At 52.9% G+C, this 17,913-nt stretch overlaps 2 protein-coding genes across 3 annotated transcripts; both read right to left on the reverse strand.

The window, feature by feature from the left end:
- Positions 1–363: 363 nt before the first annotated feature.
- Positions 364–6,571, reverse strand: KLK9 (kallikrein related peptidase 9). The gene is made up of 5 exons (NM_001194833.1): positions 6,529–6,571; positions 6,208–6,364; positions 3,480–3,745; positions 954–1,090; positions 364–513 (listed from the first exon to the last, which is right to left on the reverse strand). The coding sequence occupies exons 1-5, from the start codon at positions 6,569–6,571 to the stop codon at positions 364–366; spliced, it is 753 nt and encodes a 250-aa protein (NP_001181762.1).
- A 4,777-nt stretch (positions 6,572–11,348) lies between these two features.
- On the reverse strand, positions 11,349–16,544 carry KLK10 (kallikrein related peptidase 10). 2 transcript variants are annotated; one of them, XM_028839148.2, is made up of 6 exons: positions 16,385–16,544; positions 15,802–15,901; positions 14,194–14,374; positions 12,993–13,267; positions 12,528–12,661; positions 11,349–11,948 (listed from the first exon to the last, which is right to left on the reverse strand). In XM_028839148.2, the coding sequence occupies exons 2-6, from the start codon at positions 15,887–15,889 to the stop codon at positions 11,796–11,798; spliced, it is 831 nt and encodes a 276-aa protein (XP_028694981.1). In that variant the 5' UTR covers positions 15,890–15,901; positions 16,385–16,544; the 3' UTR covers positions 11,349–11,795. The 2 variants fall into 2 exon arrangements, with proteins under 2 accessions (XP_028694981.1, XP_014980167.1); XM_015124681.3 differs by having other exon boundaries at positions 15,802–15,898; positions 16,385–16,542.
- Positions 16,545–17,913: the final 1,369 nt, after the last annotated feature.

Genomic DNA, 17,913 nt, shown 5'->3' on the forward strand with positions numbered 1-17,913 from the left:
GTCCCGAGGGGAAGTCCCATTGGGCAAAGTTCCGAAGGGCGGAGCTATTCTGTGTAAGTGGTTCCTTGGGGCGGAGCCACAGGCTGTGCTGTTCCAAGAGGGAGGCGATGGCTGTCGGTGACGTCATAGAGACGGGCTCTGAAGGGCGTGTCCCTGCTCGGTTCCGAGGGGGCGCGACTGTGTGTTGCTGGACCTCGTGAGGGGGCGGAGCCTCAGGGGCGGAGCCTCAGTGTCCAGAGGGGAGTCTCAGGGCAGATGGCAGTCAAGGGCGGGAACCATTGAGGCTGGAACCCTGCGGGAACCCCCGACCCCGTGCCCTTCGGCCTCTCTTGGTTTTCCAAGGTGCCCCTGTGGCTCGCAGGCTCAGCTCTCCATGATTTCTTGGATCCAGTCAAGGTAGTGGCATACGCTGGTGTAGACTGCTGGGCGCCGGGGTCTGGAGCAGGGCTCAGCACCCCCAGACACCACACCTGCCAAGGTTCCATTGCAAACCAGGGGGCCCCCAGAGTCACCCTGTACGTGAGAGACGGGCAGAGGAACTGTTAGGCCACTCTGCTCATGACAATTACACAGGCCACTTCCTCCTTCCCAGAAAGGCCCCAGCCCCTTCTTCCTCCAACATCTGAGAGTCCCCCATCTCCAGCCTCTCCTCCCTCAGACCCAGGAGTAAAAGCTCAGAGCCCCCACCTGCCCGCAGGACCTAACCTCCTCCTCCCCCAGGACTCAGACTCTGGACGCCCAGCCCACTCCTGCAGATCCAGAAGTCTGGAGCTCCAGACCTCTTCTCTTTTACACTGAGGAGTCCAGGCCCTGGTCCCGTCCTCTCCCAGGAACCAGGTTTCCCAGTCTCCTTCTCATTTTGACCCAGGAAGGCTGGGGGCCGACCCCTCTGCTCCCCTAAATCCTAGAAAGCTTGGCAGGACAGCCTCATTTTCCCCAGAATAAGGTCTCACCTGGCAGGAGCCTCGGCCCCCCTCCCACAGGCCTGCACAGAGCATGCTGTCCGAGATGTGGCCGGGGTATGCCCAGTGACAGAGTTTGTTCTCCAGGATGCTGATGTTGGCACACTGCAGTGTGACTGGAAACAGCGCTGTCAGGGAAGAGAACTGTCAAGGATCCGCAATTGTCTCCAACACACTGAGCACCCCACCGCCCTGAGTCCTCCCTGCAGCTTTTCCAAAGGACCCATGGAGCCACATTTAGGACTCTCAAAGACAGAGACAACAGACGGTGACAAAGAGACAGTCATAGCATGCAAGAGAAACAAATGGAGACAAGGAGGAAGAGGGCCAAGAAGAGAGAGAGGCTGGCCGGGCACAGTGGTTCACACCTGTAATCCCAACATTTTGGAGGCCGAGGCCAGCGGATCGCTTGAGGTCAGGAGTTTGGGACCAGCCCAGCCAACATAGTGAAACCCTGTCTCTACTGAATATACAAAAATTAGCCTGGCATGATGGCAGGCGCCTGTAATCCCAGCTACTCGGGAGGCTGAGGCACGAGAATCACTTGAACATGGGAGGTGGAGGTTGTAGTGAGCCGAGACTGGTCACTGCACTCCAGCCTGGGAGACAAAGCGAGACTCCATCTCAAAAAAAAAAAAAAAAAAAAAAAAGAAAGAAAGAAAAAGAAGAAGAAAGGAAGAGAAACAGAAAGATGCATGCAGAGAGCCAAGAGCCAAGAGGAGATGCATATATAACTCCCCAGCACTTTGGGAGGCTGAGGCGGGCGGATCACAAGGTCAAGAGATTGAGACCATCCTGGCCAACATGGTGAAACCCCATCTCTACTAAAAATACAAAAAATTAGCTGGGCGTGCTGTTGCGCACCTGTAGTCCCAGGATTGCTGAGGTAGGAGGATTGCTTAAAACCCAGGAGGTGGAGGTTGCAGTGAGCCGAGATCACACCACTGCACTCCAGCCTGGGCAACAAGAGTGAGACTCCATCTCTTAAAAAAAAATAAATAAATAAAAAAGGAAGAAATAGAGAAAGACCCAGAGACCTCAAGGGGTGGAAGGAAGGCAGTGAGATAAAGGGAAAAAGATTCACAGGAAGATGGTCACTGATGGAGACAGAGACATAGACAGAAATACCCGACACAGTGTAGTCAGTATAGATGTGGATATGGATATATAATACATATGTGCATTTATATAAGACATGAGCACAGTCTCAGATGCATCAAGGGACATGATAAACAGAATTGGTAAACAGAAGTTGGGGATGGCGGCTGTGCAGGGAGACAGGAGCCATTGGGGTCCATTGGAGTGGATCAGAGAACTTGTCTTGGCTGAAGGGGGCAGCCTCCATTGACTCAGCCCAGTGCTTGCTATTTTGGGAATGTGAGTTCTTCAAACTTTTTCAAGTGAATCCAGAAACTGGCTTTTGTATAAAACCTTCCAAGTTTTAGATATTGGCAGCAACAAATTCAGCAACAAATTTAGATATTGGCAGCAACTGTTTTTGCAATCCACTGACCCAATTTGGCTAACGGGTCAGTGATCCGTGACTCTGAGAGACATGGCTTTATTCCCATTCTAAGATGAATGTATTTTCACATTTAAACATCTCTGGGCCAGGCACAGTGACTCACCCCTGCGATCCCAGCACTTTGGGAGGCCAGGAGTTTGAGACCAGCCTGGACAACATAGCAAGACCTCATCTTTGCTAAAAATAAAAAAATGACCCGGGTGTGGGGTGTGGTGGCGTATGTCTGTAATCCCAACTACTTGGGAGGTTGAAGAGAGAGGATTGCTTGAGCCCAGGAGTTCAAAGCTGCAGTGAGCCGTGATCACACCACTGCACTCCAGCCTGAGCAATAAAGCGAGACCCTGTCTCAAAAACAAACAAGCAAACAAACAAACAAAAACTCTGAAATTAGAATGTGTCTTCCAGAAAATGATGTTATATAATCAATAGGATCTTTCCTCCTCCTCCTCCTTCTCCTCCTCCTCTTTCTCCCCTTTCTCTTTCTTCGCAGTTCATAAAATAATGGCACATCTTAAAAATTCTAGCATCAGCGAGGCGTAGTGGCTCATGCCTGTAATCCCAGCACTTTGGGAGGCAGAGGGGGGTGGATCATGAGGTCAGGAGATCGAGACCGTCCTGGCTAACACGGTGAAACCCCATCTCTACTAAAGATACAAAAAATTAGTGGGCGTGGTGGCGGGCGCTTGTAATCCCAGCTACTCAGGAGGCTGAGGCAGGAGAATGGCGTGAACCTGGGCGGCGGAGCTTGCAGTGAGCTGAGATCGCACCACTGCACTCCAGCCTGGGCGACAGAGCGAGACTCCATCTCAAAAAAAAAAAAAAAAAATTATAGCATCTTAGATTTGATTAAATATATCGATTGGCAGATAGATAGACTGACAGAGAGAGGAGAGAGAAAGGAAGAAGATAGAGATGAAAAGGCAGAGACAGAGAGGTGAGGGACCCAGATCCCGGGCAAGAGGTTTCAGAGAGAGGTTTGGGCCAGGTCATACCCTTGGGACTGGACACGGCCCCCCAGCCTGATATGAGACATTGCGTGCCTGGGGAGACACAGGTCTGGCTGAGGTTGAGGGGCTGCACAGCAGGACTCAGACGTGCCTGCCTGGGCAGGCGGATCAGCATGATGTCATCATTGTGGTCATTGGCACTGAGGTCCTTGTTGAAGCCAGGGTGGGGGAAGAAGTCTGTGGCCCGGAACAGCTGCTCTGGACCCTCCCATTTCCAGAGGTGGTGCTCTCCCAGGCGGACCCACAGATACCTGCTGGGACAGGCCTCAGAGGTCAAGCCGGGTGAAGGTAAAGGTCCTTTCAGTCCCAGCCCTCTTTTCCTGTCCATCAGGGTGCTGTGTGACCCTACGGAAGCCACACACCCTCTCTGGGCCCTCGTCATCTATGTCTAGCCCAGGGTACTGTTATTTTAAGCAAGGCACACACCTCCTCTGTGTCCCTGGTCCTCACTCTGATGTTTTGTGTGCCCCCACCTTTGTAGCTGTCCCCACAGAGCACCCCCTCCTAGTTCCAGGCTGAGTGAGCCACCTTCCTCCCTCCTCACCTGGAGCCTTGGTGGTGACTTGGGTCCCCAGGAACGGTGTGGGCACGGGGGGCCCCACCTACCACATAACAACAGCCCCACCCCTGCCCCCACAGGTCTGGTGGCTTCTGTGGGAGTGGCTCTGTATGTCTGAGTGGTGTGTGTGTATATGTGTGCATATGTGTGAAAGGGGATGGGATATGGAAAATCCCCGACTTGGGGGTCATCTCTGGCCTTAGCTTTTCCTGTCTATCATATCCTTCACCTTTCAATGCATGTCTTCCTGGTGTCTAACCTTAAGCCCTTACCACAGTTCCAGCCCACTTGTTCCCCTTGTGGCCCATGCCCTAGACAGCTGGGATCCTTTTGGGGTCGACAAGTCTATTCCCCAGCCTCTAACCTCTGACATTAGGCAGCAGGCTAATGACTGCAAATTCATGGTTGGGGAACCAGAGATATCTGTCTCTGTCTCTCTCTGTCATTCTTGCTGTCTTGGTTCTGGATCTGGGAAAATAGTCCTCAACCCTATATCCCCTCATCCCCCTACCCTTCCCCTGCCTCTGACTCTCTTCCACCTTCATATCTCTGCATGTCTCCTGTTTGGAGACAATGGAACAATGTTCGGCTGAAACCTGAACATTGTTGTCCCAGCCTGATGTACAGGCCTAAGTTAAAAGAGGGCCCATCATGGAGCAATGCATGATGGGAAATTCCCACACAGCATCTCTTACCAGCATCAGTGCTTTATTCCCAGAGGGAAGAAAATGGGAACAGTATGGATGGTCACTTTTTAGAGGCAATGGAGAGAGGATTCCTGCATCAGGTAGCTTCCAGGATTCTATTAGAATGCCCAGAATCTAAGATTCTCGAATTCTCAGATTCTGACACCCTATTATCCATGATTCTACAATCTTGAGGCTCAAGGTTTAGAGTTTTATGAATCCAAGATCCTAATATTCCAGATTCCCCTGGATCAAAAAACTCCAGGATTCTAACATTATCTGAATTAAATCTAAGACTTGAACCTAGAATTTTAATATTCTGGGACAAAAAGACTAGAATTTTGGCTGGGCGCGGTGGCTCATGCCTGTAATCCCAGCACTTTGGGAGGCCAAGGCGGGCAGATCACAAGGTCAGGAGTTCGAGACCAGCCTGACCAATAGGGTGAAACCCCCGTCTCTACTAAAAATACAAAAAAAAAAAAAAAAAAAAATAGCCTGGTGTGGTGGTGCATGCCTGTAATCCCAGCTACTCAGGAGGCTGAGGCAGGAGAATTGCTCGAACCCAGGAGGCGGAGGTTGCGGCGAGCTGAGATCGTGCCACTGTACTGCAGCCTGGGCAACAGAGGAAGACTCTGTCTCAAAAAAAAAATGACTAGAATTTCATAATTCTGTAAATCTATAACCTTAGAAATTTAACAGTCTGGGATTCAAATAGTTTAAGGCTCCAGAATTCTCTGAAACTCAATATTCTAGGATACTGTGTATCAAAGATTCTAGTACTGTGAGTTTCAATATTCAGTGAATCTAGAAAGCTCTGAATTTAAGATTGTAGGATCACACTAGCCATTATGGCTATTGAACACTTGAAATGTGGCTAGTCCATTTTGTAACAGGCTATTATGTGTAAAATACAGAACAGATTTCGAAGGCTTAGTACCAAAACAAAAGTAAACTGTATCATTCATACTTATTTAAACATTGATTACATGTCAAAATAAGTTTTTGAGTGTGTCAAGTTAAATCTATTAGAATTAATTTTACTCATTCCTTATTTTTTAAATGTGTCCACCAGAAATTTAAACTTACACACGTGACTGGCATCATAATTCCTTGGGGCAGTGCTGACCCAGACTGCTAAGATTCTAATAGTCTGCGAATCTATGATTCTAGAATTTGTGAAGGCTATTGCAGAATTTCATAAATTCAAGATTTTAGGACTCTACGATTCTGGATTTCTCTGGGTCAGTCTAGGATTTGAAGAGCCTAAGTTTCGAATCTTACACTCCTCAAACGAGATGTTGTCGGACTCTAGAATTTTAGGATTTGGGAGGCTACCCTTTCTAATTCTAAGAGTTGAACTTTTGGTATCAGAAGTGGAGGCTCTACACTTCCGGCCTATAGCACCCCTCACTCTCTCCTGACCCCCAGCCACCGCCCCTCCCCAGCGTGGCCAGCCCGGGTCACTCACGGCTTGCGGCAGTGGGCAGCTGTGAGCAGCCAGCGGTCACTGATGAGGGTCGCCCCACAGAAGAGCCGGGTGAGGTGGAAGAGGCCAGCCTGCCAAGGCTGGGAGTTGGGGCGACATTCCTCGGCCCCGATGGCACGGGTGTCTGCCCAGCCATGCCCTGGGGTGGGGACGACGGACAAAGGGGTCAGCGAGGAGCAGGCTGGGAGGGCAGGGAGAGGATGCTGAGAAGCCTAGGGGGTAGGAGGCAGAAGCCTAGGACGGGAGGGAAGAGCAAGATGACCTTAGTACAGCCGTGAAGGGGCAGCCAGCCCGGAGCCTCACCTGCCAGCAGAGAGAGTAGAGCACAGAGGAGTCCCAGCTTCATGACCCCCGGGCACCTGGATCCTAGAACGTGCACCCGGCGCCCAGTGCTGCTTTATGGTAAGCCATGCCATCTCCTTCCTCCTTCATGGGGCCGCCCCTGTGATTAATCGGGATTGGGAAATGTCCCTGGGGGAGGGGGAAGCCCTGGGGCTGTGACAGGGGCCTTGGGAGAGGAGGTAAGTGCAGGGGGACCCCCTTTTGGGATGAACTGGTGGCTTGCTGGGCCAGAGCTTGACTGAATGGAGGAGGAGTGCTGGGGGTGTGGAGAGGTTGTGGGCACCTCCTCTGGGGTCTTCAGAGTGGGAACCCTCATTCCTCATCACCTTGGGCTACAAGATACAGAATCTTTTGTGTCCTGGAAAAGTAGGAAGATCCTTGAGGCCTAAGGTCCTGGGGTGCAGCAGGTGTAGTTTGGACAAAGCAGTGGTGTGCAGAGACCAACCTCCCAGAGCAGGCTGGAGGGATGTGCAGGAGGACCACCAGAAAGCGGGCTAGGGGTGGGAGACAGAGTCAGGACTCAGACACAAGAGCAGAAGATACAAAGAGAGGGGGGTACAGGCACAGAAGGACCCCAGGTGAGAGGAGGAGCGGGAGGAGGAGAGAGAACACGAGAAAGATTGAGGGAAACCCAGGTGGAGAGAGGCAGAGACCACAAGGCAGCTGCACAGGTTTACACACCTCGCAGAACCTTCCCTGCCCTGGGGATTTGGGCCTCTTCCCACAAGGACAAGGCCCTCTCCTAGAATGTTGAGAAATCTGGTTCCATCTGGATTAACCCACTCTTGTCATAACCTGCCCCCTTCCCCACAGCTCCACCACCCAAGGACCCAGCTGCCCAACCCTCCAGGAAGCAAGTGCCTTGTGCTCTCTCTTAGTACATCCTGATCTTTGCCAAATCCTGAGAACATTTGCTATGTATCTTTTTCATCCATCTCCCTGTCCCCCACCCCATTGTCCTTTCCATCACCTCATCCTCCCTGCCTCTCTCCTCATCATTCCTTCTCACCAGGTGGACAGCTTCTGGAGGGCTGGGCTCAGGTCTGAGTCATCTCTGTGTCCCAGCATCACCCAGTTCCAGGTGGAACAGGACTTACAGAAGTCCTCAGGAGATGTTCATTGAATGAGTGAATGTCTTTCTCCATATCCTTCTTTTCCTAGTGAACTCCTACTCACCCTTCAACACCCAACCTCAATGCTCCCTCCTCCAGGAAATCTCTGGTTTCCTCAGGCAGAGTCCATCTTTGCCTCCCCTGGGCACTTACAATCCCTTCCACTTTCTCCTGCCCACAGGCCTGGTTATGAAGCTGGGCCTGGGCTCCCCTTGAATGTTCTCTCACTATGTTGTCATGGTTTGGAGCACGGACTCTGGAACTGAACCACATGTGTCCAAATCTCAGTGATTAGGTGTGATCAGTGATGAGGTGTGTGACTTTGGGCAAGTCACCAGACCTCTCTGTTTGCTCCATCTGTTTCTTTTGTTTTGTTTTGTTTTTGTTTTTTTGTTTTTTGTTTTCCAAAATAGGGTATTGCTCTGTCACCCAGGCTGGAGTACAGTGGCACGATCTCAGCTCATTGCAACCTCTGCCTCCTTGGTTCAAGCAATTCTCCTGCCTCAACCTCCCAAGCAGCTGGGACTACAGGCGTGTGCCACGATGCCCAGCTAATTTCTGTATTTTTAGTAGAGCTAGGGTTTCACCATGTTGGCCAGGCTGGTCTCGAACTCTTGACTTTGTGATCCGCCCGCCTCAGCCTCCCAAAGTGCTGGGATTACAGGAGTGAGCCACCGCGCCCGGCCTGCTCCATCTGTTAAGTAGCAGTAATAATGAGGGTTGTTGTGGGGATTAAGCACATTTACACACATGGAGCACAACGGTGTCTGACACATGGTAAGCCTTCAATGTCTATCCATCCCCTGCAGAAACCTGCGGTGCCTTTATCATAGCGCATTTCACCCTTGCCTGCAGTTGTCCCACTCCCTTTCCAGACAGGGAAGCCCTTGAGATTGGGGACTGGGTATCCAGTATGTGCTAAGTGCCACCTTAACTGCTATTAAGAGCATTTTAGACCAGGTGCGGTGGCTCATGCCGGGCGCAGTGGCTCACACCCGTAATCTCAGCACTTTGGTGGGGCCGAGGCGGGTGGATCACTTGAAGTCGGGAGTTCAAGACCAGCCTGGCCAGTATGGTGAAACCCCGTCTCCATTAAAAACACAAAAATTAGCCAGGTATGGTGGCAGGTGCCTGTTATCCCAGCTACTCAGGAGGCTGAGGCAGGAGAATTGCTTGAACTTGGGAGGCGGAGGTTGCAGTGAGCCTAGATTGTGCCATTGCACTCCAGCCTGGGCAACAGAGCGAGACTCTCAAAAAAAAAAAAAATAAAAAATAAAAAAAGAAAAGAAAAGAAAGAAAGAAAGAAAGGAACATTTTAATAGCTACCTTTACCAACTGTGTTATCAGTGCCTGGTGTTAGGTAAACTTTGCATGTATATTACCCCATTTAATTATTATTATTATTATTATTTTTTGACACAGGGTCTCTGTTGCCAAGGCTGGAGTGCAGTGGCATGATCATAGTTCACTGCAGCCTCAATCTCCTGGACTCAAGTAATCCTCCTGCCTCAGCCTCCTGAGTAGCTAGGACTACAAGGTGTGCACCACCATGCAGGGCTATTTTTTTTTTTTTTTTTTTTTTTTAGTAGAGACGAGGTTTCACTATGTTGCTCAGGCTGATCTTAAACTCATGAGCTCAAGCATTCCACCTGCCTCAGCCTCCTAAAGTTCTGGGATTACAGGTGTGAGCCACTGCACCCAGCCTATCTCATTTAACTCTCACGAGAGTCTAATTAAGCAGGTGTCTCCATTTCACAGAGTGAAAACTGAGGAAGACAGAGCATTCAAGTAATTTGCTCAAAGTCATACAGCAAAGTGATTGAAATGCATTTCCTTCTCTACCTGGTGAACTCCTACTTATCCTTTAAACCCCTACACAAATGTCCCCTCATTGAGAAGCCTTTCCTGACTCCTTCAGGCACAGCCTGTGGACTTGATGTGGGGCACCCCATACCGCCTTCTGTTACAGCACTGATCTATTTGTGTTGTGTTCACATAGCAATGGGGGTGACTTCTGTGTGCCGGACACAATGCAGGTGCTTAGAAAATCACAGTGAACAAATATCTGAATCACTGCCCTCACAGAATTTGTGGGGAAGGGTGACATAGACCATTATCAAGTAAACATAAATGAGATAATTGCAGGTATAATAGGTGCTATAAAAAAATAAACGGAGCATCAGGACTGGGTGACCAAAAGTGGACTCCTCTAGCCTGGGCAATTCAGGAAGACCTCCTGGAGGAGGTGACTTTTGAGTGACACCCGAATGACAGGAATGTAAGGCTGGCCTGTCTCCCCGACCTAACTAGCAACTCCTTGAGGGTAGTGCCTGGTCTGATTCATCTTTGAGGCCTGGCATAAGACGTGGCTCAATAAACATTGTGGAGTGACTAAAGGGATGGGTGAGTTGCCTTTAAAAATGAATCGAGTTTTCAAGTTTGCACTGACCTCGCTTCTGATCCTTGGATGACAAACCCAGCTGATATGACTGACTGACATTTCCTGGGTGTGCTAATGGGGGCAGAATGGGAAAGAGGCCACGGAAGGGAGCTATGTACCAGACTCTGTGCTCAGACTTTGTACATCAACCTCCTGTGGGCTTTGCAGCGGGAGGGACCTTGTGATCACCCCTACGTATGTCCGCAGCACCCAGCACCGGGCCTGGCACATACTAGATGTTCCATAAATTGGTGACTGAAAGGACAAACAAACCAGTGCTTAATGGGAAATTTCTATTGTGCCTATATTCAGCTAGCTTATGTTACTGCTTCAAAGTTCAGGATAAGCTGAGACACTCAAACTTCTTCTTTTTCTGAGAAAAAAAGAGTTTCGCTCTTTTATCCAGGCTGGAGTGCAATGACGCAATCTCGGCCCCCTGCAACCTCCGCCCCCCAGGTTCAAGTGATTCTCCTGCCTCAGCCTCTCAAATAGATGGGATTATATGCCCGGCTAATTTTTATATTTTCTGTACAGATGGGATTTTGCTATTTTGGCCAGGCTGGTCTTGAACTCCTGACCTCAGATGATCCACTTTCCTCAGCCTCCCAAAGTGCTAGAATTACAGGCGTGAGCCACCGCACCCAGTAGACACTCAAACTTCTATTAGCTTTACCTGGACTCTGTGTATTAACTCCCCTCCCCTCCCCCAATTTCAGGGAGAGTCAAAAAATTCCTCCTCCCAAGTTTTCAGGACGAAAATCTCACAGCCAATTAATAACAGACAAACCAAAGATTTTTCCCCTAAATGTCAGAGGGAGGTTTCTTGGCACAAACTTGGCAGTTGAGGTGGCAAGAGTTCCCCAATCTTCACTACCCCCTCAGTCCTCTGGTCTTAGAGGTTAGGATGGAAGCAAGGTGAGGTCCCTTGAGTTCCAGCGGCCCCATGAAGGCAGAGAAGGTGCTATATGACTCACGGCCAGCCTAGTTCCTACCAAGACAGGAGGAACTGGTGTTGGGTGGAATCAGAAGTGGGAAACAGTGGGAGATGAGAAGGAAGTGGTTAAAAGGTGGTTCCTGGGACTTGGAACTAGGGTGGGGAAAATGATTCTTCCATCATCCCTAAGGGATGGGGATGCAGGGTTGGGATTGGGGGCTACCCCGTGCACTTCTTCCCTGGAAATGCTCTCACTGGGATGTGGTCAGATCATGACAACAGGTAACCTTTAGTCAGAGCTCCCCATCCACTGTGTTAAGCCTTACATGACAATCACCATGAAGATTTACATACACGTTATATCATAGTCTTCTCACAACATGGCTAAGAGGTAGGTACGTCATTGTTCCCATTTTGCAGATGAGGAAATCGAGGTTCAGAGAGGGCACTTGGCTTGCCCAAAGTCACACAGCAGGGAGTAGCAGAGGAAGTCAGGTTGGGTGACCCCAATAACTGCTCTCAGAGACTGGGCGATGACCGGCTTCCTTGCTTTTCTGGAATAATGTTTCTCTGCATTTCAGCTTCAGTGCAGTCAGAGAATGGGGATGGGTGGGGGAATGAGGCGAGAGGAGAGATGTTTAGAGGCGTGGAGGGTGGCAGAGGTTTGAGCAGTGCAGACAAGGGGAGAGTTCAGCCGACTGGGGAGGAAGAGGATGGACGACGGAGCCTCTGGGCATCCGGATCAGTTGGAGCGTATGACTTTATTGATCCAGGACATATATTTGCAGATCTGGGTGTAGACAGCTGGATGCTGGGCAGAGCCGCAGGGGTAAACACCCCATGAGAGGATGCCTTGGAGGGTCTCATCACAGACCAGGGGGCCTCCTGAGTCACTCTGGGGGTGGCAGGAAGGAGAGATCAAATAAATGTGCCAACATGAGAACTGTCACTTTGGGATCTGGGGCAAAAGTGATCCCAGAAGGATCACTGGTGAACTCCTACTTATCCTTTAAAGCCCTACACAAATGTCCCCTCATTGAGAAGCCTTTCCTGACTCCTTCAGGCACAGCCTGTGGACTTGAAGGTGGGGACGGAAGGGGTTGGGTTGGGATAAAGACAAGGTTGGGATGGGGTTGGAATTAGGTATGAGGCTGGAGGGTGAGAAGGGAGGTTGACTTCGGGTTATGGGGGGTTGACTGGGGGACGGGAATGAAGATGCAGTGAGACTGGGGTTAGGATTGTAGTTCATGGAAGGTGAGGGATGGAGACGGGCTTGGAAATGGGGATGGGGTGGGGTTAGGATGGAAATGGGATTGAGGATAGGGATGAGGAGGGGGTTAGGACTGGGAAGGAGCTGGGATCAAGGATGGGTTTGGGAATGGAGTTGGGGAGCGGGGACAGGGTCTGCTCTTTTCCCATAACCTCCCTGTCTTCCCCTCCCAGGAGTCAGAGACTCTCCTTGTTCAGACCCTACCTGGCAAGGGTCCTGGCCCCGGTCCAGTCCGGCACATATCATATTGTTGGTGACCACGCCAGGGTAGAAGACCTCACACTCTTTAGGGCTCAGGATAGTGACGCTGGAGCAGGTCAGGCCCTTGTTGTACTTCACTAAAGGGAGAATATGCCAGTAATCCCTAGGTCCAGCCCCCAGTCCTTGGGGAGCCAGGAATCCAGATACAAGACTGTTTCTATCCCAGGCCCCAGCTCCTCCTCCTTCAGACTCAAGAATCCTGGCCCCAGCCCCTCCCCACTTAGACCCAGGAGTCCAGGTCCCCAGCCCCTCCTTCCTTCAGACCCACAGACCCAGGCATCCAGGACCCCAGTCCCTCCTCCCTCAGACCCAGGAGTCCAGTCCCCAGCCCGTCCTTCCTCAGATCCAGGGGTTCAGGCCCCCAGCCCCCTCCTCCTGAGATTCCAGCCTCAGGGCCCCAGCTCTTGCCTCTCCGGGCGGCCGTGGTGCCCCAGCCAGCGACCTGGCACTGGTCTCCAGGCTGGGCACAGTGGTAGGGAAGCTGCAGGGCCCGGACGCGGGGCCCCGGCACTACGGGCCTGGCCAGCTTCAGCAACATGAGGTCATGCTCATCTGTTCGCCTTGGCAGGATGGGGCCTGAGCCCTGGTGGTACTTGGGATGGACAACAGAGCGAGTGGTCCGGCGGAGCTGCTCGCCCTGAAGAAGCAGCAGGTGGTCATCCCCGACTCGAGCCCACAGTGGCCTGGGGGGAGGAAGAGGCATGTGAAGGCAAACCTTTCATAGGGACTGGGAAAGCGGGCGTGGGCAGTGGGGTGAGGGCAGATACTGGGGCCCGGAGATAGGAGGGGTCTGAGGGAAGAGGGTCTTGGGGGAGAATCGGACCTCAGTGGACGTGGGGAGGAGAAATCAGGTATTTGAGCTTCAAGGATCTGCAGGAATTGAGGGGGCTGGGGGCCTGGACACCTAGGTAAGCCTTCGACATTTTCTTTTATTTGTTGAGACAGAGTTTTGCTCTTGTCACCCAGGCTAGAATGCAATGGCTTGATCTCGGCTCACTGCAACCTCCGCCTCTCAGGTTCAAGCGATTCTCCTGCCTCAGCCTCCTGAGTATCTGGGATTACAGGCGCCCACCACCACGCCCAGCTATTTTTTGTTTGTTTGTTTTCTGTATTTTTCGTTGAGACGGGGTTTCACCATGTTGGCCAGGCTGGTCTTGAACTCCTAACCTCAGGTGATCCACCCGCCTCGGCCTCCCAAAGTGCTGGGATTACAGGCGTGAGTCAGGGAGCCCGGACCTACTCCACATTTTCTCTGTGATAATACCCAGCCCTTCCTCCTTCAGTGGGGACTCACGAAGTGAACCTTTTCCTTTAGTTCTAAATTCCTGACCACACTGGACCCTGGCTTCTGTCTGTTGCGGGCAACCACTTCCCCCTAAAGCTCAAGGAGAATCAGCGGGACAAGAGTGACGGGCCCAGAAATGAGGAGAAGGACCACACCGCCCCCTGGCGGCCACAGCTCAAGCCCTGTCTCTCCTCCTGCTGGAAGGACACCAGGGACCGCACCTCCAGCTGTGGGAGTTCCGAGAGCCCCGGCCCTGCCCGCTCCTCCCTGGAGGCCGCCTCCACAGCCCCCCCGTGGCGTCCTCGGGGATGAATCTCCTCCTACTTGTTCCCGCAGTGCGCGGCCGTCAGCACCCAACTCTGGTCCACCAGGACACCCGCGCAGTGGAATGAGAGGCCGTTGAAGAGCGAGACCTGCCAGGGCTGCGAGCCTCGCGCGCACGGGGCGCCGTAGGCTGCGGGGTCCAAGCGCGTGTCGTTTTGGGGAAGCAGCACCGCCTCCGCGGCTGGAGAAAGAAAGGAGATGGGATCAGAGCACGGAGGGCAAGGGCTGGGTTTGGGGTCGGAGCTGGGCTGTGGGACTGGACTGCGTTCGGGGAAGGGGGACGCAGCCAGAACGGGAGGGTGGTAGGGAAATATTGGGGGTTTCGCGTGCACCGAAAGGAATGGGAGGAGAAGTGCGTGAAAGTTGAAGGAAGCTGGGATAGGGTAGCGTGGAGTAGGGTGGGTCTGGAGGGCAGGGAATGAACACAGCGTGCCTAGAGAGCTGGCTAGAACGCCGCAGGTTCTAGATAGAGGGGCGGGGATTGAACGCGGCGGGGAGGTAAGGGAGAGGGGATAGAACTCGGGGAGCAGGGAGGAGAAGGGATGGGAATAACAAAACGGGATTGAAAACCGGGAGAGGGGCGGGGCGCAGTGGTTTACGCCTATAACACCAGCACTTTGGGAAGTCGAGGCAGTTGGACCGCTTGAGCCCGGGAGTTCAAGACCAGCCTGGGCAACACAGTGAGACCCAGTCTCTACACACACACACACACACACACACACACACACACACACACACACACACACGTCAGTCGCGGACGCATGCCCCTGTAGTCACAGCTACCCGGGAGGCTGAGGTGGGAGAATCGCTTGAGCCCAGGAGGTGGAGGTTGCAATGAGCCGAGATTGGGCCACTGCACTCCAATCTGGGCGACAGAGTGAGACCCTGTCTCAAAAAAAAAAAAAAAAAAAAAAAAAAAAAAAAAAAAGCCGGGTGTGGTGGTGCATGCCTGTGGTACCAGCTACTTGGGAGGCTGAGCATGCTTGAGCCCAAGAGGTCGAGGCTGCAGTGAACTCTGGTTGGGCCACTGTACTGCAGCCGTGGAAACAGAGCACGCCTGTCCAAAAAAAAAAAAAAAAAAAAAAGAGAGAGAGAGAGAGAGAGAAAGAAAGGAGAGATAAAGAAAAAAGAAAGAAAGAGAAAGAAGAGAAAGTAAAACAAGGAAGAAGAAAGAAAAGGAAGGGAAGAACGAACGAACGAAAGAAAGAGAAAAAAGAAAGAAAAGAAAAGAAAAAAGAAAGAAGGAAAAAAGGGAGGGGAGAGGGCAAAAAAGCGGTAAGGCAAGACTCAGGATAAAACACGGTTGTGCAAAATGGGGCGGGGCCGGGATGGGGCGGTGTAAGAGGAGGAGAAAGAACTCGGCGAAAAGTCCACGGAAGAGCGAGAATCCGGGTGGCAGAAATCGGACGGGGCCTAAGTGGGGCGGGACAGCCAGGGGCCAAGCCAGAAGGGCCCAGCTGACTTGGGGGCGGGCCCTGTTCTGGAGCGCTGGGTGGGTGCTGCGGTCCCGGGGGAGGAGAGGTGCGCGGGGCTTGGTGACAGGAGCACACTCTCCTCCCGCCCGCGCCTCCACCCGCGCCTCTCGCGGCCCTCTGTCCCCCGCCTCACCCCAGAGTTGCGCCATCAGCAGCGGCAGCAGCTTCGCCAGAGCCCGGGCGCCAGAGGCGGCGGAGAGGTGGAGGTGCGGGGGTCTCATGGCCAGGATCTGCTAGGGTGTGTGTTGGGGGGTGGGGGCGGGTTAAAATAGATGCTCTGTTGGAGACCCCCACCTCGCCGTGCTCATTCGCCCAGCCTGCGCCACCCCAGCCCGCGAGCACCCTTTTGACCTGCAGCCGATAACCCCAGGGGCGGACAGATGGGAGATTCGGGCTGGAACAGCGGTAATGAGCGCAATTACCCTAATGACGCCCCTCGCAGCATCTCCCCGTCCTCCCTGTGCCGGAGGGGAGCGCTCTCCGCGCCCCTGTTGCAGCCACGCCGCGCCCGGGGTTTCCCCCTCCTTCTCGCGAGGGGTGGGGATCCAAGGCTCGTAGCCAGTGGGAGCCTCTTTCTCAACCTTACAGCGGGGGGACTTCCGCGTCCCACAGGTGGAGAAACCGAGGCTCCAAGCAGGCTGCTGCCTGTGGCCCGGGGGTCCCCACCCATCCTCTCGCAATCCACCCCAACCCGGGTGAGGTGCAACTAGCTTTACCTGGGAGTCGCCGATAGGAAGGAGGGAGGGGACCCAGACGTGCCTCTGCCCTGCCTGTGGTCCGCTGCTGGTATCCTCTGCCCAGGGACCCCTGGCCGGACCTTCCCTTTTAACCCTGAGGAGTCCGGAAGCTTCTCCGCCCTCCCCTACCCCCACCCCCGGGCTCCCTCCCTCCCTTTCCCTCTGTCTAATTATACCGTGGGTGAGGCTGGCACTCCTGGGTCCCAGATTCCTGCTCTGGGAGGGGCCCTGGAATACAGGCTTCTCCCAGTGCCCGAAACACCCCCTTTTCATCCCTTTTGGAACTGGCTTCCGTGGGGATTCCCCGGATCCGGGTTCCAAGAAGGCTTCCCAGGTGCAGGGAGAGGGTTCATGTCCCCAGGAAGGCTGGGGGTGGCGGGATGAGACGCCACTGCGAAAGAGGAAATCAACGGGAAGTGCATACCTAGAGTGACAATGTGAGAAGCCAGACTGTGGAAGAGGAAGGAGGAAGGCCCAGAGATAAAGCAGGTTGAGTAGGAGGGACAGAGGCTGTCTTGGAAAGGGAGATTGTAACAAACCAAGGCTAAAGGAGCCAGAGAGAGAGAGAGGGGGGGGGAGGGAGGGAGGCGCCCAGGCTAAGAAAAACAGAAACAAGGAAAGAGGGAAACCCACGCCCTCCCTGTGGCCGTGAGCTCTGTGTGTGTCCCAGTGACTAGCCCGTGTGTGTGTTGGGGGGCTGTGGCTTTGCCTCATACCCGTGTGTGGACATCTCACATCCTCTCTGCCATCTGTGTGCCACCAGGTGCCACACAGGCCCCTGAATCACAGGAGGTTAAAGCTGCGAGGGGCATCAGCATCACCTCAGCCAACTCTCTCATCTCAGGTGAGGAGTGAGAGGCTCAGAGAGGGCAGACTCACACGAGGTCACACAGCAAGTCCACTTAACAACCAGAAGGCCCTGGTTCCACTCTAGGCTCCTACTGCTCATGCCACCTACCTCTCCTGTGAGGTGAGCCGACCGTCCCAAAAGATCCTGAGTTGGCCAGGCGCGGTGGCTCATGCCTATAATCCCAGTGCTTTGGGAGGCCGAGGCGGGCTGATCATGAGGTCAGGAGTTCAAGACCAACCTGGCCAACATAGTGAAACCCCATCTCTACTAAAAATACACAAAAATTAGCTGGGGATGTTGGCGCGGGCCTGCAGTCCCAGCTTCTAGGGAGGCTGAGGCAGGAGCATCGCTTGAACCTGGAAAGCAGAAGTTGTAGTGAGCTGAGATCGTGCCTCTGCACTCCAGCCTGCATGACAGAGGAGGACTCTGTCTCAAAGAAAAAAAAAGATCGTGAGCTCTGGATTCTCTCTGTGGGACATCCTCTTCAGAGGCCATCTAACTCAGTGTTGCCCAGCTGAACTTTCTGCAGTGATGTTTTATATGCACTAGCTAATCCAGACACCACCAGCCATGTGTGGAAATATCAGCCTTGGAAATACCACAAGTGAGACAGAGGAGTTACATTTCTGGCTTTATGTAATTTTAATTGGAAGAGCCA

Source organism: Macaca mulatta, chromosome 19 (genome assembly GCF_049350105.2).
Source record: "Macaca mulatta isolate MMU2019108-1 chromosome 19, T2T-MMU8v2.0, whole genome shotgun sequence".
In the NCBI taxonomy this organism is placed as follows: Eukaryota; Metazoa; Chordata; class Mammalia; order Primates; family Cercopithecidae; genus Macaca; species Macaca mulatta.